Raw genomic sequence first — 21,093 nt, 5'->3', positions numbered from 1 at the left:
AGGCCGTGACGGCCTAAAACAGGGCCCAGGGGGATAGGTGTGGCCCACCTGAGCTCTGTTTTCGCTAGTGGAGGGCTACAGGAGGCCTTCACGGCCAAAAACGGGATCCAGGGGGGTACATGTGGCCCACCTGAGCTGTTTTCACTGGCAGAGGGCTGCAGGAGGCCATCGCAGCCCAAAACTGAGCTCAGGAGCCTGTTTTCGCTGGCAGGGCACTCGAGCCACCACAGGCACCCCGACATGAGTGACATCGAGCAGGTCACACCCACCCCTTGACACGACCCTGATGCAGCCCTCAATGAAATGGAGTTTGACACCCCTCCCTATGCTGTCGAATTCTGCCAGTCGTCGATGGGCTGGAGTACAGGTTAGTCCTCGAATTACCGCCATTCCTTTAGTGCCCATTCGAACTTGAAAAGGCACTGAAAAAATTGACATACGCTTTTTTTTCCCCCACACTTAAGACCGTTGCAGCCATGGTCACATGATCAAAATTCAGACGCTGGTTCATATTTATGACGGTTGCAGTGTCCCAGGCTTATGCTATCTCCTTTTGCGACCTCATCAGCCAGGTCAATGGGGAAGCCGTATTGAGTGAACATCCCTGTTACGAACTTTTAACAGCTGCAGCGATTGGCTTAAACCACCATAGCAAGGAAGGTGGTAAAATGAGGCAAAACTCACTTAATGAGCTGTGGTGGCGCAAGTGGTTAGAATGCAGTACTGCAGGCTACTTCTGCTGCCTGCCGGCTGCCTGCAATTTGGCAGTTCAAATCCCACCAGGCTCAAGGTTAACTTAGCCTTCCATCCTTCTGTGGTGGGTAAAATGAGGACCCAGATTGTTGGGGGCAAGAGGCTGACTGTAAACCGCTTAGAGAGGGCTGTGAAGCACTGTGAAGCGGTATATAAGTCTAAGTGCTATCACTAACAATTGTCTTACCTAGGAACAGGAATTTGGGGCTCAATTGGGGTTGTAAGTCAAGGACTACCTGTAGATACAAGCAGAATGAGACTGATCTTAAAGAATGATTTTAAAGATAGATAGATAGATAGATAGATAGATAGATAGATAGATAGATAGATAGATAGATAGATAGATGATAGATAGAGAGATAGATGATAGATAGATCGATCTTTGGTTATTCAGGTTTTCTCCGCGTAAGATTGGAAGTATCTAGGCAACGTTTCAATGAAGTCTCATTCATCATCTTCAGGCTTGTGTCTTCGGCTCTGTGCTTCTCAGAGATGTGCCTCTGAGAAGCACAGAGCCGAAGACACAAGCCTGAAGATGATGAATGAGACTTCATCAAACGTTGCCTAGATACTTCCAATCTTACGCGGAGAAAACCCGAATAACCAAAGATCCACATACAAATACCCGCGAGAACCTCAGAAAACACATATACACAGACACACACACAACCATCGCATTGCCATAGAAAGCATGTTTTATTATAAAGCCTGTTAACATGATGGATTCCATAGCCGAAGAGGAGGAGGAACTGAAAACAAGGGAGCAAAAGAAGCCGGGAGATAAAACAGTTTTTTTTGGGAAGAATACATTTCAAATAAATGAACCGTGTTGGCTTGAGAGACGAGCCGAAGTGCCTCGCAATGCAGGGATTCCACATTTTCATGAAATTTTGGCCGGGATCTGTTCTCCAAGTTTGCTGTTTAGTTCCCGGACATTTCGTTACCAAACTAGATAACATCATCCGCGGTGTTTTGGGCTGAAGCGCCCTGACCAATCGCAAGACCAACATGTTGTGGCCTGCCAGCGGCTGGTGGAGCTGGCAGCAGTAGTGAGGTTGTTGGGGAGGGACCCTGGGCCATTCCTGGAGGCTGAGGAAGGCTCAGATGAGGGCTCTGCATCACAAACAGAGATGGGGCCAGGGCAGGCTGGCAGTCATCATCTGCCTTCGGGCTCCGACAGCAGTGAGGCGGGGAAGCTTCTGGAACCGGTTCCCAGCCTGCGCATGCGTAGAGCTGACAAAAGGAAGGCACAATTTAGAACTCAGGGATGACGTGGGAGTAAGGCCCGAGGTGGACAATGAACGGCCCCTCCCATCAGGATTAAAAGAGAAGTAAAAGGAGAGGGGGCTTTTGCAGGAAACAACTCGCTCATTAATTCCTTCCTTCGTTGCAGCCTCGTGAAGATTTGCCTGTATAACCCAGCCCTTCCCTGTCAGCACTGAGTGTGTAATTTTACGGGGCAGCGTTCCAGGATTGATAACGGTCTGAGCTCATTAGTATACCTTCGGCAAGACTGTTTGCCAAGCCTTTGGCTGACTGTGAATAAAATAAATTCACATTAATGTAATAAAAGAGGTTTTTTTGCTCAGAATTGACTTAGTGCTTTTTGGGAGGCCTAGAACAGAACACACCTGACCATCTACAACCTATATCAGAGGAAGCTGGCTGGAGAATTCTGGGAGTTGAAGTCCACAAGTCTTAAAGTTGCCAAATTTGGGGAGCCCTGACCTATATAAATGAACAAGGTACTTCACCCAACACCAACCCCACCACTGAAGATGTTACCTAGTTTGCTAACGAAATATCCGGGATCTAAAAACAGCAAGCGGGGAGAACAGACCCAGGGCCAAAACCTCATGAAAATGTTGAATTAACTGTTTCTAACTTTCATGAGAACTAGTACCTCTGTACTTCAAGCAAATCTCAAGAAAGTTGAGAACAACGTCCTGTGAACCCTGTTCAAAGGTGACAACTTGTGTTTCCTTGGGCCCACATCAGAGGGGGAAAAAAAGAGTTGTGCAGAGGTGGATAGGTGGGAAAACAAATGCTACATTCAGAATTTATCTCTTTCAGGACTCTCTTGTCTTGACGCATCCTTGAAATTTTCTTAGGATAGAACTTGGAGCATACAATCTTTCTAGTTCACGGTGTTTTCAAACCTGGCCACTTTTACAACACGGCGAACGTCAATTCCAAGAATTCCCCAGCCAGCGTGGTGGCTAGAGGATTCTGGGAGTTGAAGTCCATGTGTTTTGCCAAGTTTGAAAAGCACTGTTCTAATTGGATCCACTGTCCCACACAAGAGCCAATCTGATGCTTCCAATGGTGGGGGGGGGGCTACAAGCAGGGCAGGAAAATGGCCGCCTGACCTACTGTTGCCGGGTTATCACTTCACGTGATTGACAGCCCCGAACGGTTGCTCATTCCTTTCGTCAATGCTACAATGAGGGATGTTGGACAAACAAGTAACAGCGACAGTATGGGCAGCCCACGGCTTACGACCGCAGCCGAGACCAGGATTTCCATTGCTAAGCGAGGTGGTTGAGTTGCGTTCGATTTTACAACCTTCACGGCCTTTGTTACTAAGCAAAGCGTGGCAGTTTGTTAAGTGAATTGCATGGTCATTAAATGAGTCAGTTTCCTCCTATTGGACTTTGCTTGTCGGAAACCAGCTAGGAAGTTCACAAGGTGGTCATCACATGACTCGGAGGTCTTGTAACTCATAACTCTATGTCGGATGCCAGCTACTCTAATGAAAAGAAGGACCAGGGGAGACATGATAGCGGTCTTCCAATATTTGAGGGGCTGCCACAGAGAGGAGGAGAGGGTCAAGCTATTCTCAAAGCACCTGTAAGCCAGACAAGGAATAATGGATGGAAACTGAACAAGGAGAGATTCAACCTGGAAATAAGGAGAAACTTTCTGACAGGGAGAACAACCAACCAGCTTTGCTCTCGGAAATTGTGGGAAAGCCATCCCTTGAGAGTTTCAAGAGGAGATTGAACCCTCATCTGTCAGAAATGGTGTAGGGTCTCCCATCTGGGCAGGGGGGGGGGTTGGACTAGATGACCTACAATGTCCCAACTCTTCCAACACTTTTCCAAGTGTTTTAACAGAGAATTCTTCTGTTAAAACACTTTCTGACAGTGAGAACCATCAATCAATGGAACAGCTTTGCCCTCGGAAGTTGTGGGAGCACCATCAATGGAGGCTTTCAAGAAGAGATTGGACTGCCATTTGTCGGAAATGGTGCAGGGTCTCCCGTTTGGGTGAGGGGTTGGACTAGATGACCAACAAGGTCCCTTCCAACTGTTAATCTAATACAAGGGTCTTTAAACTTGGCAAGTTTTAAGACTTGTGGATTTCAACTCCCAGAACTCCTGAGCTAACATGACTGGAGGAAGAATTCTGGGAGTTGAAGTCTACAAGTCTTAAAGCTGCCAAGCTTTGAAGTCCCTTGATCTAATATCTAACTGCCTGATGGTCGTAAGTGTGAGGTATTTTTAGTGCTGTTGCAATTTTGAACAGTAGCTAAACAAATGGTTTTAAGTAGAGGACTACCTGTGGTAAAAAAATTTTGCAGGGGGTTGAAGGTTGAATTGGTTTCCTCAGATTCAATAATGAAAACCAGGGTAGTGCACAGGTAGCTCTTGACTTATGACCGCTCCTTTTCAGTGACTGTTTGAAGTAACAGGTAGTCCTCAACTTAAGTTTCATTTACTGACCGTTCAAAGTTACAACGGTACCTGGGGGGCGGGTGGAATGAACAATGGCCATTTTTTCACAGTTACCACCTTGGCAGCATCCCCACGATCGCGTGATCAACGTTCATTCAGATGCCCGGTGATGGGTTCACATTTATGACCATAGGGAGGGGGCATGTGATTCCCCCTTTGCGACCGCCTGACAAGCAAAGGCAACGGGGACGCCGGATATGCTTCACCATCACGTTGGATAACTTAAGAACGGCAGCAATTCATTTAACGCCTGTGGAAAGAAAGGTCGTAAAACGAGGCAAAGCTTCCGGAACAAATGTTTCTCTAAGGACTGCCAATCCACCTTATTTCAGAAAGTGAAGAGTCTTGAAACCAGAGGTGATATTCAGCAGGTTCTGACCAGTTCTGGAAAACCGGTAGTGGAAATTTTGAGTAGTTCGGAGAACCGGCAAAGACCGCCTCTGACTGGCCCCGCCCCCATCTATTCTCTGCCTCCCGAGTCCCAGCTGATTGGCTGGGTCTCCTTCTGTTGCTCTGCACAGGAGAATGGAGCTGGAAAGCAGGTTAGTGGGGTGAGGAGGGAATGGGGACTTTGCAGTAACCTTCCCCTGCCACGCTCACCATGCCACGCTACAGCCACAGAGCCGGTAGTCACGAATTTTGAATCCCACCGCTTGCTTGAAAAACCGAAGGATTTCAAAGGAACGTTTTATTAAGCCAAAGTGATAGCATCCGATTCAAAGCTAGTCTAGGGAAGAGAAGGACCAGGGGAGACAGGATAGCAGTCTTCCAATATTTGAGGGGCTGCCCCAGAGAGAAGAAAGTGGGGTCAAGCTATTTTCTTAAAGCGCCCGAAGGCCAGACAAGGAATAATGGATGGAAACTGAACAAGGAGAGATTCAACCTGGAAATAAAGGAGAAACTTTCTGACAGAATAATCAGCCGTTGCCCTCGGAAGTTGTGGGAGCTTCATCACTTGAGAACTGCCATTTGTCAGAAATGGGTGTACAGTCTCCCACTTGGGCAGGGGGTTGGGCTAGATGACCTACAAGGTCCCTACCAACACGGATTCTCTGGAAAAGCAAGGCCTGACTATCCTTAGGCAAAGACCAGTATAATTAAAGCAGCAGAGACCCCCTCCTTTTAGCTAGAATGTTAATCTCAGCCACTCCCCAGGTGTGGAGATGATGTTTCCAGGTCGCTCTTGAGAAAACAGGTAAGCATACAGTCGTATACCCCCTCCCCCTCCGCTGACTTTGAGCGTGGAATAAACTACATGGCTTTCCCTGCTATTTCCCTCAAGAGGTGGGCTCCGGGCACGAGGATGCCAGTTATAAAAACACCATTTGCCACAGGCACCCCTTTGAATGTGGCAGTATTACTTTTTGAGATCTGACCAAAAGTCTCACTTAAACCTTGTTGCAGAATTCTGACAACTGCAAGAAACAAAAAACCCATTAAAATTGCATTGGTCGTACAGGTGACCTGATTTACAACGGTCACAACTTCATAGTCTCAAACTGAGGAGTACCAGTACTATTCCTGATTGGGCCAGGTAGTAGATGGTGATTTTCCTTCCTCCTTGGGTGTGGTTGGCTTTGTTGACCTGCCTGAGCAAACCCCTTGGAAAAACGTTGCATGTGATTTTTGCAATTCGAGCGGATAAAAGCAGAGGCAGTCCTCGACTTACACAAGTTCACTTAAGCGACCGTTCAAAGTTACAAGCACTGGGGGCAAAAAAAAGAGGGACTTAGGGCCCTATTTCACACTTAACGACTGTTGCAGCATCCCCGTGATTCAGAGACTTGGCAGCTGTCCCATATTTATGACAGTTGCAGTGTGATCCCTTTAGAACCTAGAACAACAGAGTTGGAAGAGACCTTGGAGGTCATCTAGTCCAACCCCCTGCTCAAGCAGAAGAATCTATTCCAAATGTTAGCCTCTCCCTAGGATCGAACTCGCCGCCTCCTGATTTGCGAGGCGAGAGCTCCACCTCTAGGCCACCACACTGGACTAACCCTAACCTTAACCCTAACCCTTTTGAGACCTTTGGACAAGCCAAGTCGATGGGGGAAATCCAGATTCACTTCTAACAACCGCGTTCCTAACTTAACAACCGCAATGATGATTCGCTTTTAACAGCTGGGCCAAGAAAAGTAGCAAAATGGGGGCACAGCTCACTTAACAACTGCCTTGCTTAGCAATGTAATGTCAGGAGTCCAGCGATCGCCCTAATTAAATCGTGAGCCTCGAACCAAGCTTCAAAAAACTTCCCACAACTCCCCCATTAGCGGGGTTGTTAGCAATGTAATGTCAGGATTCCGCGATCGCCCTAATTAAATCGTGCGAGCCAAGCTTCAAAACTTCTCACAACTCCATTAGCGGGGTTGTTAGCAATGTAATGTCAGGATTCCAGCGATCGCCCTAATTAAATCGTGAGCCTCAAGCCAAGGTTCAAAAAACTTCCCACAACTCCCCCATTAGCGGGGTTGTTAGCAATGTAATGTCAGGATTCCAGCGATCGCCCTAATTAAATCGTCGAGCCAAGCTTCAAAAACTTCCCACAACTCCCCCATTAGCGGGGTTGTTAGCAATGTAATGTCAGGATTCCAGCGATCGCCCTAATTAAATCGTGAGCCTCGAGCCAAGCTTCAAAAACTTCCCACAGCTCCCCCATTAGTGGGGTTGTTAGCAATGTAATGTCAAGATTCCAGCGATTGCCCTAATTAAATCGTGAGCCTCGAGCCAAGCTTCGAAAAACTTCCAAGAATTCAATAGGAGCAACATACCGGCGTGACCTGCATAAAGCTGACTCTGGCATACGTAATTACCCTGCTTCTCCTCTTCCCCCTGGGTGTGCCATAAATCAGTTTCTCCAATTAAGCACATCCACACGGGCTAGGTGTCATCCATCACATTCTCCAATTAAAGTTTTAAGTTCATTTGCCATAGGCTTCTTCACACACACTTTTTTTTTTTCTTTTGGCAACTTGGAAACAAGCATAGGAATGTTTTTACAAATCGATGTGTAAAATTTTTAGGTCAATTGTGACTGTCCTTCGAGGACTATCTGAAGTGCCCTAAATCTGGATTTGGGCATTTGGATTTTCTACCCCCAGATTAAACTAGACAGGCCTGTTCATATTTTGCTTACCGGATTTATTCTGCATTGGCTAGGCATACAATCCCTTCTCCCACTCCATGAGGACTAAGGAACGGATGTTTCCTTTTCCCTGTTTTTTATTTTTATTTTAACCCTCCCCGTTTTTGAAGTGAAAGCCTTTTTCGGCACCTCCCCTCAAATGTAAAAAAACAAACAAACACATCAGCGTGGAAATGGCAGAAGAGCAAACGCAGAATTGGTTCACCAAGTCACTGCTCGGCTTGCGAAAAAATGTTTAAATCTGAAACATCCCCCCGGCTTCTCAAAAGAGAAAGGTAATCATAAAAAATAATAATAGTAATAAATACTTGGCCTTTGTATAGCACTTTTGAGCAATTGAAGCCCCTCACATATAGTTATCTTGAAATTGAAACAGTGTGTAATCCTCAGAGTGAACATATGGAAACGTTTCTCAACCTAGGTGGCTTTAAGAAGTATGGTATGGATTCAACTCCCAGAATCCCCCAGCCATGAAAGTTGCAATCCTAAGTTGCATTAACGGAGGGATACAATCGAGATCAAGTGAGGTACTAATACCACTCTATAAAGCCTTAGTAAGACCACACCTAGAGTACTGCATCCAGTTTTGGTCACCACACTATAAAAAAGATGTTGAGACTCTAGAAAAAGTGCAGAGAAGAGCAACCAGGATGATGAGGGGACTGGAGGCTAAAACATACGATGAACGGTTGCAGGAACTGGGCCTGGCTAGTCTCGTAAAGAGAAGGACCAGGGGAGACATGATAGCAGTCTTCCAATATTTGAGAGGCTGCCACAGAGAGGAAGGGGGTCAAGCTATTTTCTAAAACACAACAAAGGCCAGACAAGGAATAATGGATGGAAACTGAACAAGGAGAGATTTAACCTGGAAATAAGGAGAAACTTTCTGACAGTGAGAGCAATCAACCAATGGAACAGAAGTTGCCCTCAGAAGTTGTGGGAGCTTCATCCCTGGAGGTTTTCAAGAAGAGATTGGACTCCCCATCTGTCAGAAATGGTGTAGGGTCTCCTGCTTGGGCAGGGTGGGTTGGACTAGATGACCTACAAGGTCCCTTCCAACTCTGATTATGTGTTATCTGTTAAAGCTGGCTGGGGAATTCTGGGAGTTAGAGTCCACATGTCTTAAAGCCACCAAGGTTGAGAAACACCACCATATATGGTAAATTAGTACTACTAAGCCCATAATACAGAGGGGTGGGCTGCAGCCAAGAGAAGACCGCTTGAAGGGAACCAAAATGACCCAACAGTGATGTTCTACTTTGTAGCTGGTACATGACCAGCGCATCAAAAGATAAAAGCCGGGCAGTGCTTTTTGGATCTAAATCTCAAAAGGTTTCTCTTAAGTGCAAACAGCCCCCACATCCCCTAAAGGCAGCTGGTACTGGACATTGTGGTCTTCTGCAGCTGCAGAAAAAGCAATGGTTTGCTTTAAATCCGAGGTCTCCAAAACATGGCCACTTTTAAGACTGGTGGACTTCAACTCCCAGAATTCCTCAGTCGACCAGGCTGAAATTCTGGGAGTCGAAGTCCCCAAGTCTTAAAACGTTGCCAAGTTAGGAGATCCCTGCTCTTAAGGGGGTTAAGCAGGTCTCTCCGCTGCTCCGAAGTCCTTTTGGGGGTTCAAATCTGCAGCACTGTGCCAATCTAAAACTTAAAAAGATCTTCTCCCTCAGCTTCGAGGTGGAGAAACCATCCGGCCCAGAATAAAATGTCTTCCTAACAAGGCCTTCCTTGCCTTCAGCTCACCCTCCCGATTTTGGTTTTGGAGAATTCAAATTGCTCACGCTGTAGCGAGTCACGTCCTGAGAGAAGCTGTCATCCCACCCAAACGTGGTCATTGTAGGCTGAGTTGCCCTACTCCCCAAACTGATCGACTGGGCTTGCGGGGAGGTTGAAGGATTTGCCAGAAGAATCGTCCGCCGAAATGAATTCTGGCGGACATTTTTTTTTTTTTTGGCAACTTCACTGGGCCAACTTTGCACTGGAGTGAGATTGCTGTAGATCACATCCATCACCGGTCATCTGGAGTTGTTGACAGGGCCCTGAACCCAAACCCAAGAGTGATCATTTTGTTCCCTGCCGCCGCCCTCCCAGATGAGCCATGGATGCCGGAGGAGCTCCCCTCTCCCAGGAAATATCCAAGGAGGGGCCACCGCTAACTGACTCTCGCTCTCTCCCGCTCACTCCCCCGAGTGCGTCTTTTTGTGTGCAATCAGGTAGAGGCCTCGGGTGAAACTTTTCCCACAGTCCAAGCACTTGTAGGGCTTCTCACCCCGGTGCGTCCGCTCATGGGCTGTGAGGTTGGAGCTGCGGCGGAAGGCCTTCCCGCAGTCCGCGCAGCTGTAGGGCTTCTCCCCGGTGTGAGTCCGCTCGTGGACGATGAAATCCGAGCTCCACCGGAAGCTTTTGCCGCAGTCCAAGCACTTGTAGGGCTTCTCGCCCGTGTGAGTCCGCATGTGGGTGGTGAGGTTGGAGTTCCGGTTGAAGCTCTTCCCGCAGTCGGTGCACTGGAAGGGCTTCTCGCCCGTGTGGATCTTCTTGTGGCGGATGAAGTGGGAGCGGTGGTCAAAGCTCTTCCAGCAATCCTGGCACTTGTAGAGCCGCTCCTCGGTGTGGATCCGCCGGCGGAGCACGACGCAGCGCTTCTGCCGGGGGCTCTCTTGGATCCTCTCCTGGAAAAGGATCCCGCCGAGATCTTTGTAGCCCACTCTGCATGGGATCGCTTCGGAGCCTCTCTTGGTCGGGAGAGAGCCCGAAGACCTTTCAGGCCTCATCAGCTCATTCTCCGAAATTTTGCCCAATCCGGACCGTGGCGAGAGGTTGTCCTGGGTTTTGGGGAGCGACGTCCTGCCGGTGGACTCTCGGTCCAGGTAATCTTGGGCCCAGAGAGGTGGCCGCTCCTGTTCATTCAGCAGCCTTCCCCCTGCTGGAAGAAGAGTAGAAGGACACGGTGAATGTGTGCATAAAGCTTACAGATAGATTTGACCTCTTCCAAAGTCCCATTGACTGCCCCGTCCCCCCAATATGATCTCATTGGGGATCTCAGCCATAGGCTCAGATTTACAACTCGTTTGCGGAGTCCCATAGTCACATGATTGCAATTTACAACATTTTTGTCAAAAACTGCTACTTGCTTCCAGTTTGGGACAAAAACACCCGACAGTGAACAAAGGGTTCGTTGAACAACCATACAGTTTACCTCCTAATGACTGGCTTCACTTCATGACCATGCTGATTTAACAACCACCAAATAGTTTGTAAAATCAGGTCGATGTTGATGAGCCATTTTAGGATCATATAACTGTAACGGGCAGGCTCCCATTACAGTCAGGACTGCCTTCCCTAAGTCGATGCTGTTCAAATAAGATGTCTACCTTCCCGTCCACTCCGTTGCCCATGTTTGCTGAGGAGGATGGGAAATATAGGCCACCACATTGGGAAGGGCTTACAAACTTACCTCCTAATCTTCAACCCACAAATAGGCCACGGCCCGGTAGCGTCCTATGGCCCACGGGTTGGGGACCTCCTGTTCAAGTCGAATTGGCTGCTCAGGCAAGAAACCCTATACCAGGAGCCCCCAAATTTGGCAACTTTAAGACTTGTGGACTTCAACTCCCAGAATTCTCCAGCCAACTAGGTTAAAGTTGCCAAGTTTGGAGACCTCTATCGTATACCATTTCAGACAAATGGTCGGAGCATTCACAACTTCTGAAAGGCAAGTTGCTCCGTGGATTAATTGTTCTCACTGCCACGAAATTTCTCCTTAGTTTTTGTTGTAATGACGAGGCAGTTGAGTTGTTTGATCATGAACAACTGAATCATGATGATCTTTATTGGAGTCTAGTCTTGCATTTATACACATTTTTAGTTATCCTCCATCATTGGTTAACTTTGGTTACTGCTTAATTTTCGTTACTCTTTAGCACAGTAATTAACACAATTAATTATCTCTAGTTAAAGTCTAACATATGTTTACTTCCTCTCTCTAATCCTCCTTTAGATTAGTGACTTTGTTTACCGGAGTTGTATTTGCTTGGAAACATTCTTTATCTGAGGTTTGCCATCCGAGATTGGAACATTCCTGCAATTACAACTCTACAAGTTTTAAGTTGCTTCTCTCCTTGATTAGTTTCCACCGTGCACGTGTGCTAATTTTAATTTACTGTCACAAATATTTTTTTTTTAAAAAATCATTTTTATTTTATTTTATTGCATCTGTACTTTTAAACTTGAGCTAAAATAACCCGGATACTTTTGAATGGTTTAAGCCATTAAAAAAAAAAAGGATAAAATAAACAAATGAATTTATGAATGAATGTATTGATTTATGAAACTTATGGCAGACCTGCCAAAGGAAAGCCTGGCAGTGGAAATGTACAAAGCTGGCCTCAGAGAGATGCTTCTGAGTGCCGATAATTAACAAAGGTAAGTAATAGAAATGCCAAATTAAAAAAAAAAGTAAAATGGCCGCCCACCAAACTTTCTCAAGAGGCAAAGAACTTGGGTGTCTGTTCTCATTTCCTGGGCTGGAGAGGATGGTGTTTCCAGCATTTGAAAAAAGTTAAGATTCTATCCTTTCCATGAATCATCCTTTAATTAAATTTCTGCCACTCCCCCAGGCTTTTTCAATAAAGCACTTTAGTTTCCACCTCATCTGTGTCTTCATTACCTCTGAATCCGAGATCTGCATGTTTACTCTGGCAAAACAGCAGGTTTCCAACCTATGCCAAAAGCCAGAATCACATAAACCAAGCGGTCCTTGGTACTCTCTGGTCTTGCCTTTTTTGTTTTTAATAAATAAATTTTATTGATTTTACAATTAAAACAAACCAACAACATATACACAAATGAAAGAAAGGAAAAGAAACAAAAGGAGAAGAAAATAGGAAGAAAAAATAGAAAACAATTAAAAACATTCTCATCTTTAAGTTTGTAGCTGTGTGTATATGGCATAAATTAAGGGTTTAAAAAAAAGAGAGAGAGAGAGCTTGCCTTTTTTTCTTGCAAAGGTTTCATTACCCCCAAAAAGAATTACACTGCCATACATCAAGAATATCTCAGAAACCACCAACAGATTCCTACAACCACAAGGAATCAGGGTAGCACCCAAGCCCAATTAAAGCCCTTCAAAACATCCTAAGCGGATCAAAAGACCCAACAACCCCAGAAGAAAGTCATCTATGACAGGGGCCGCCAATCTTTTGGACCTCACGGACCACAAAACTCATACTTTTAAATCCTGCGGACCAGAGACCCTAGGAAAATCCCCCCAAAAAGTCTGCAGGAAAATTCCCCACCCCATTGTCCTACTGATCAATCATTCTTTATTTGGGATCGCAGGATACCGTCTCCAGCTCCATTCTCGGTGGGGTGGGTGGGGGAGAGACTTTTGGCTTCATGCAAGGAAAGCAGTAGATGCAGAAGTCTTTCTTTCTCTCCCCCAAACTCCGCTAGAAATAGTCTTTGTGAGACTTGTCGCGCCGGCACAGCCTCTTGGAGCAGGAGGCCTTGTAGGGTCCCAAAGACTCATTTCTGGAGGAGTTTGGGGGAGAGAAAGAAAGACTTTTGCTGCTTTCCTTGCGTGCAGCCAAAAGCAGAAGAAAGAAGCGGAAAGAAGTAACCCGGTGGCCAGGCCAGGCCAGGCACTTGGGCAAGTGGGGCAAATTCCCCCCCTCCCCTCACTATTTTGTGTTGTTTGCAATGCAAGCGACACAAGCCTTGTTTCCACGCAGCCTGGATTAATTGCTTTGGGGGTGCCATTTCTCTGCGGACCACCAAAATTTTCTCACAGACCACCAGTGGTCCCCGCTCCACTGGTTGGCAACCACTGATCTATAACATACAATGTAAGGACAATGCAACAACAATTGTGCGTGTGCTTGCGTGCATGCCCACACACAGAAGGCAATGTGTGCACCCCCTTATGCCCCCTGCACATGTGCGCGCAATTCCCACCCCGTCACCCCCTTACCTGCACTACACCTCCCAGCTGATTTTTGGCTTATTTGAGGCCTTTTTCGGCCTCCCAGAGGCTTGAGGAAAGCTTTTGCAGGCCGAAAAATAGGCCCATTTTTTGACTTCCGGTATTTCTGGTGGTTGATTTCTGCCCAAGACAATTAGTTGACCCAGGCAGTCCTCAACAATTTGAGCCGATTTTGAATTTATTAATTATTGGAACTATAATGAAATTTTTTGAATAATGAACCAAGAATATGTGATGAATTTACAAATAAGACACATACAAGTACAAGGAGTATTGAATTAGAAATAAGAATTTTAAAAATTATATAAAGAAATTTGTATTTTAAGATAAGAGAATAATTGAAGAAAAATAGAAAAGGTTAAGACATGAATAGAAATATATGGAATAAATGTGAAGGATATTAGAGAAAATTTATAGAATTCATAAATGTAATGATATGATATGAAATGAATATGTAACTTTAAATATTGTATAAAGAATCTGTATTAAGAAGAGAATATTTGAAGAAAAAAAATGGAAAAATTAAGATATGAATAGAAAATACAAGAAGAAAAATACGATACGAAACTGAATATGAAAGGCAAAGATCATAAGGTCATGTTTGTATAGAAATGTAAAAATCTGGAACTAAGCTGTTCACTAAGAGACAATTTATGAAATATAAAAAATAAAAAACTTTGGGGGAAAAAAAACAAAACAATTTGAGCCGACAATGTTCACTGCTAAAGCAGTGAAGTGAATTTTGCCGCATTTTACGACCTATCTTGACAGAATTGTTAAGTGAATCAGTGCGGTTGTTAAATTAGATTGACCCCTTCCCCTCTGTGGCAGCCCCTCAAATATTGGAAGACCGCTATCCTATCTCCCCTGGTCCTTCTCTTCCCTAGACTAGCCAGGCCCAGTTCCTGTAACCATTCTTCATATATTTTAGTCTCCAGTCCCCTCATCATCCTGGTTGTTCTTCTCTGTACTTTTTCTAGAATCTCAACATCCTTTTTATAGTGTGGTGACCAAAACTGGATGCAGTACTCTAGGTGTGGTCTTACTAAGGCTTTATAGAATGGTATTAGTACCTTACTTGATCTTTGTAAAAGCCTCCACTGATGGAATAGCCACTTTGGTTAGTTGATTTGATTTTCATCTCACCTTTATTTTTATTCCTACTTCCTATTTTCCAAAAAAAAACAACCCTGTAAGGTAGATCAAGCTGTTCGATCAATAGATTAGGACACCGAGGGGAGGAAACCCACTCCCTTTACAATACCTAGCTTTCGAGAGGCCCCCAAGCAGACTTGATGGATCCTTGGAAGATTCACCGTCATTTCCTCAAAGCAATCCTGGCCCTGAAAGAACAAACAAAGGACCAGCCCATTAATTCAAAGGAACCGGTGATACTGAAACAAACAAACAAAAAAAATAGGACAATTGGACAATATAACATGGCAATCCGGCTTTTATTAACGCTGGGAAAGTAAACCGAATTGCAGCAGGCAGCGCCACCTAGCCAAGCTAAGCTGAACTTGGAAAACTAAGAGAGTCAAACCAGGTTAGGGGTTGAATGGGAGACCACAAGGAAATCTCTAGATAGGAAATTTAGAGAGAAAAAAAAATCACCCAAAAGAAAAAAAATGATGCCCCCCCCCCACCAATTCTAATACAGGTAGTCCTTGACTTACAACCATTCATTTAGTGACCTGTTGTGGCCTATCGGCCGGCGGCCCCTCCAGCACCTAAATCAAATGAGGCAGCGTCTGAGAGTCAAGGGTCAACCAGAGAACTCCAAGGGGGAAGAGAGAATAGAGACAAGAGACGGACCCTGGGCCGTCCATCAGTCCTCACATGAAGAGTCAACAGCTCCCAGGTCTGGAGGTGGCTGATGAGGAAGAAGAGGAACAGCTGGGTCCAGTGCCTGACAAGCAGCTACACAGAAGGCAGAGGAGAGGAGAGCAGTGGAAATCTATGGGCCGATACTTGGGACGGAAGAGTCACCTCTCCTAGCAAAGCCCCACCCTAGCTGTGGGGATAAAAGACACGGGTAGAGATGAATAGATGGGGCAGACAACTGTTCATCTAACTGCCGGACTGATTTGTTAGCCTGCGAGGAAAGAGAAACTTTTTTCCAGGGCCGCTGGTGCTCCTATTAAAGGAATCATTGCTTCAACTACAGTGGGTTTGTCATCTTTGGGGACCTGGGTCAGAACATGATCATTCAAAGTTACAACGGCCATGAAATTGGTGCTTTATGATGGTTTTTCACACTTACAACCTATCATGCCCCTGTTGGGAGTCTGACTCCGAGGGAGAGATGGAACAGCTGACAAGAGAGTGGGAGTCTGGCTCCAGTGGCTGTGGAGGAAACTGGGGAAGGGCACAGGCCGGATGGGCATTCAGAGGAAGACCCAGGCCCATCCCTTCTTCGTCCTAAGGCAAGCAGGGAGGAGCGGATAAGGGAGAAACATGAGTGGCATGGTCTACGGGGGAGGAAGGGGCCTTGATCCCCTTCGTGGGCTGCAGCGGCGAGGACTGGTTAAAAGGACAAACTGCGCATGACAAAGTTGCTGGAAGCAAAGTGTGCATTCTTGTCGGAGTTTATCTGTGTTTTGGCTTCCTCCCAACTGTGGTTGCTGCGTTATCTGGTAGAAGTGTGCAATTAATCATCCTTGCCTGCCGTAGTAATTCCTTCAGTGTGGTTTCTGTTGGGTTTTTTATTTCGAATTAATTTTACTTTGGGTGCGGACTGCAATTACTCCCTCCGTAAACTGTTTTAAAAGTTTGATATCCTGCCGAGGATAATTGGACTTTGGGGCCAAGTTGGAGGCATGAAAGGGACTTTCTTCTATTTTTGTAACTTGGTTATTTTTGTGTCACGCCCCAGGTCATCACACAACACAGCGTCCCCATGGTCACGTGATCAAAATTCAACCGCTTGGCAACTGGCATGTATTTACGACAGTTGCAGCGTCCTGAGGTTACACGATCCGCTTTTGCGACCTTCTGACAAAGCAGAGTCAACGAGGAACCCAGATTTGCTTTACAACCGTGTTGCTAACTTAACAGCAGCAGTGATTCACTTAACAACTCTGGCAAGAAAGGTCATAAAATGGGGCAACTGTCAATTCATAAAACATTCCTATACCTGTTTTAATAGTTGCCATTAAAAAATAAAGGGGGGGGGGGAGAGGAAGGAAGTCTGGGAGAGTAGTGCAGCAGTTTGAAATCGAAAGTACATTCCTACTCTTATCTTTAAAAGATTGCAACTTAAACTACCAGATCTTTTGCCCCCAAATATATTGAATATATTCAATTGGAGAATCTGATTTAAGACACATCCAGGAGGGTCACAGGGGACTCTAAATTACGGATGCCAGAGTTGGCTTCCTACAGGGCAGGGCCAGTATGTCGCCTCTAATAAATCCTTTGAAATTTCCTGAAGTTTGGCTTGAGAATCATGATTTAATTAGGTCGATCCTGACAGCAACACTCACTTAAGCCACTGTCTTGCTGTATTGTGGTCAAAAATGCCCTTGAATACCCCTGCTGTATCCTGATCGGACCACGTGACTGATTTGTTTTGAGAAAGTGAAAAACTTCTACTTTAATTAGGTGAACATTTCAGGAACGTTTAAGAGTCGGTTTTCACCAGCCTGTGCCAACATGGCATATCCAATAAAGCTATTCTTTGAGGAATCTACCTGCCTCAAGAGTTTTGCTTATTCTGGGAGTTGAAATCCACAAGACTTAAAGTGGCCATGGTTGGAAACCCCTGAGCTAGACAGTCAGTTCAGTGTAGTACCCTGAGCTACAAATGAAGAGATCCTGATTTCTAACCCTGTCTTAGGTATGAAGCCAGCTGAACGTCCTGGGGGAGAGTGGGGAAAATTGTTCTCGGCCCTAGAAAAGAGGCAAAGAAAATTCACTTCCAAAAATCTACCTGAGAAAACCACAGGGAACGGTCTGTGCAGTTGCCGGAAGTGAAGACTTGACTAAAAGGCACAAAATATATATAAAATGGCTAAGCATTTTTGACGAGCTTCTGGGGATTATTGTCAGCTTTTTGCGGGGGTCACTGACAATGCCCTTGGCTCAAGACACAGTTCAAGGTTCCTTAAACAGTTCCTCACAACTACAAGAGGTCAACAAGAGCTCTATAGGTCAATCCACCAAGGCAGGGGTCTTCAAACTTGACAGCTTTAAGACTTGTGGGCTTTAACTCCCAGAATTCCTCCTCCTGTCCTGTTAGCTCAGGAATTCTGGGAGTTGAAGTCCTCAAGTCTTAAGTTTGAAGATCCTTGCATGAAGACAAGGTGGAAAAACAGGACACAGGACCAACGCTCACCAACTGGGCCTCCTTCTGCCTTAGGAGGAAACCCTCAGCAAGGGCCACCGCCTGGGCACAACTCTCCGGTCCCCGGTCCCGGACGCAGCCTTGGATCTCCGGGGGCAGAATGACCAGAAACTGTTCCAGCACCAGGGTCTCCAGGATCTGCTCCTTGGTGTGCCTCTCTGGCTTCAGCCACCGGTGGCAAAGCTCCCGGAGACGGTTGCAGACTTCGCGGGGCCCTTCGGCATCCTGGTAGCAAAAATGCCGGAACCGCTGCCTCTGGGCCTCCGTGTTTCCGATCTCTTCCTCACAGACTTCTTCCTTCACTTTCCAGCCAAAGACCTGCGGGGTCATCCCGCTGGAAGGTTGGATCCCTTTGGAGTCACTAAAAGCCACCAGTTCTGGCAACGGAGAGGAGACCCAACTGGGATGCGGGGCCTGCACCATCTTCAGGAAATTCTGCCACTGGGCTTCCCAGCGCTGGGCCAGGCCCTCGTCCGGTTCCTGCTTGATCTGCAGTGGGGACCCCCGTCTCGGTATTTCGGTGGGGCCACTGGCCTGGATGACGCAGGATTCCTTCTGGACTTGCTCGGCCGGCTTGGCACAGGCCGTTTCCTTCTCCTCCATTTTGACTGTCTTTCCTTGAGCAGCCTGGACAGGGAGGTGCAGGGACGAGGGAGCCCCCCTTTCTTTCCGGATCGCTTTGCTGGAAGCCATGGGAGGGATACTTATCCCATCTCAGGCCTGGATTTCCCTGACGTTTCTTCCTTGATGTTCTCCAGGGATGTTCTTTTGGGACGGTGGAGGGAAAACTTTCCCAAGCCAAGACTTACACCGAGGCTGCCAATGGGGTGCAGCCTTCTCCCCTATGTCAAAGAAAATAAGAGAATAAATAAATGATTTGTCTAAATCATTCTCTACCTTGGCCACTTTTAAGACCTGTGGACTTCAACTCCCATACTGGCTGGGGAATTCTGGGAGTTGAAGTCCATGGATCTTAAAGCCCTGACACCAAGATTGAGAGACACTTGTCTAAACCAGTATTTGTCAAGTTTAAGATTTGCCGACTCCAACTGCCAGAATCCCCCAGTCAGCATGGCTGGCATGGGGAATTCTGGGAGTTGAAGTCCACTGGTCTTCCAAGTGGCCAAGGTTGAAAAGCAATGGTTAACAAACTATAGTTCCATTAACTTATCTGTAAGATAGACAGACAGACAGACAGATAGATAAGCAGATAGATAGATAGATAGATAGATAGATAGATAGATAGATAGATAGATAGATAGATAGATAGATAGATAGATAGATAGATAGATAGATAATCTTCTGCAAACATACCCAATCCCAGCACCTCCAAAATATTTGGCCGAAAACACCACCCTCCCCCGGAGCAGGTGCCTTCCAGCGGGATGGGATTGCCAACCCCCATCCTCCCCAGCCGGCTGAGCACCATGGGATCGGGATCCAACCCATTCCGAAAGACCGGTTGCAACCGGGCCAGCCCTCTTGCAAGCCTTCCTCCGGCGGAGGGGCCGGGGGGGCGGGGGCGACTGAGCTTGGTCCACCTGCTCTGGAGGTGGGAAGGAGGAGTCGCCTTGCACCAAGGTCTCCCCCCCCCAAAAAAAGGGGGCTTTTGATCGACGCGTTATCAGCCCCGCGGATCTTGCAAGCAACCTTGCATCCCCGTTTCTGCGGGTTTTTTTTGGGGGGGGAGGACGTGGGGAGGTGGGGGGGGGCTTCACTCACTTGGGCAGCAGGTCCTCTTGCGCCCCTCAACGCCTCCCCCTTGGCCCCGCCGCGCGCAATTGCAGGGGCGGAATCCCGAAGCAGCGCCCCCTTGCAAAGGAGCTGCAGGAATGGAGGGTGAAGGCGGAAAAGGGGAGGGAGGGAGCTGCTCCTTGCCAGGGAGACCCCCCGACACACACAAGCACACACGCACCCGCCAAAGGCAAGGATGGCCGCTCTAGCAGCCGGCCACTCTATCGGATTAACCCTTCGGCCGGGTCCCCGCAGCGCCGCAAAGCCCTCCAGAGGCTGGTGCAGCCTGAAATGGGGGGCTTGGGAAGGGAGGAGGGGAGGATTTGCCTCTAGCAACGCCTGGGGAGGGGGTCGTGGGGAAGGGCCTGAACGAAAAGGAAAGGAGACCCCAAAGGGGCAGACCTGGATGACTTGAGAATCATCCGTAGACTCGTTAGTCCCTTTTCAGCTCAACCTACCTAAGAGACAGATAATCAGAGTTGGAAGGGACCATATAGGTCATCTATTGGAATATCCATTGGAAAGCTAATTCTTCACCAAGTGAGAAATCAAATAAGTCCCTAACCAACCCTAGCCTGACAACTTTGTGGTCCAAAAGGTAGAGGGTGAAACTAGAGGGACAGCCATACTGGGCTGAATGCTTACAAACAGAGAAGAAGTGATAGAGGGAGTTGTAACTGCAGGAACCTTGGGTGAGAGTGACCGTGATATTGTTGGAAGAAATATCCTTCTGGCTTCAGTTCCATGTTGGGAAAAAGACACTGGAAACATGGAAGCTGCTTAGAAGGTTTAATGGTGGACAGCAGGACCACATGGCTTGAAGCTCCAAAGAAAGATGATCCCATGCTCCAAGGTGAAGGAAAAGAGAAGGAAGGGCTGATATTCTGAGAGTGACTGGGTTTTATAACCTTTGTTGGGATTTGAATTGGAGCTTGTATTATGATTGGTTGTCAGACTCCCATGATGTCAGCATCCAGTTTTGTTCACCATATTATAAAAAAGATGTCGAGACTAGAAAAAAGTACAGAGAAGAGTAACCAGAATGATTAGCTTGGGTGGGGGGGTTGGACTAGATGACCTACAAAGTCCCTTCCAACTCTGATTATCCGTTATCTGTTTAAAAAGTCCAACCCCCCCACCCAAGCAGGAGACCCTACACCATTTCTGACAAATGGCGGCCCAATCTTTTCTTGAAGGTCTCAGGTGATGGCAACTTCCGAGGGCAACTTCTGTTCCATTGGTTGATAGTTCTGTCAGAAAGTTTCTCCTTATTTCTAGGTTAAATCTCTCCTTGTTCAGTTTCCTCATAGGGTTGTTGTTGTTGTTGTTTAGGGGGACAAATTGTTTAGGCTCAAAAAAACGGTACCTGGGAGAGGGACCTTGCAGTGGATGATCACTG

The 21,093-nt window shown here is 46.7% G+C and overlaps 1 protein-coding gene across 1 annotated transcript; it reads right to left on the bottom strand.

Annotated features, from left to right (window-relative positions):
- Positions 1–3,594: 3,594 nt before the first annotated feature.
- Positions 3,595–19,917, bottom strand: LOC113453668 (zinc finger protein 232-like). The gene is made up of 4 exons (XM_087928262.1): positions 19,683–19,917; positions 17,952–18,802; positions 14,880–14,958; positions 3,595–10,558 (listed from the first exon to the last, which is right to left on the bottom strand). The coding sequence occupies exons 2-4, from the start codon at positions 18,651–18,653 to the stop codon at positions 9,813–9,815; spliced, it is 1,527 nt and encodes a 508-aa protein (XP_087784388.1). The 5' UTR covers positions 18,654–18,802; positions 19,683–19,917; the 3' UTR covers positions 3,595–9,812.
- Between the last annotated feature and the right edge of the window lie 1,176 nt (positions 19,918–21,093).

Source organism: Pseudonaja textilis, chromosome 2 (genome assembly GCF_049901715.1).
Source record: "Pseudonaja textilis isolate UNSWEBS1 chromosome 2, rPseTex1.2, whole genome shotgun sequence".
NCBI classification, from domain to species: Eukaryota; Metazoa; Chordata; class Lepidosauria; order Squamata; family Elapidae; genus Pseudonaja; species Pseudonaja textilis.
The sequence above is the reverse complement of the archived record's forward strand: the minus strand, read 5'-3'. Positions and strand labels throughout refer to the sequence as shown.

What these genes read in the sequence shown, in the direction of transcription:
- LOC113453668 (XM_087928262.1), bottom strand. Translation starts at nt 18,653, where the DNA reads ATGGCTTCCAGCAAAGCGATCCGGAAAGAAAGGGGGGCTCCCTCGTCC. An exon ending in GGCAGAAGGAGGCCCAGTTG is followed by an intron (nt 14,959 to 17,951) that starts GTGAGCGTTGGT and finishes TTGTTCTTTCAG; the next exon opens with GGCCAGGATTGCTTTGAGGA. An exon ending in GGGGGCCTCTCGAAAGCTAG is followed by an intron (nt 10,559 to 14,879) that starts GTATTGTAAAGG and finishes CTCTTCTTCCAG; the next exon opens with CAGGGGGAAGGCTGCTGAAT.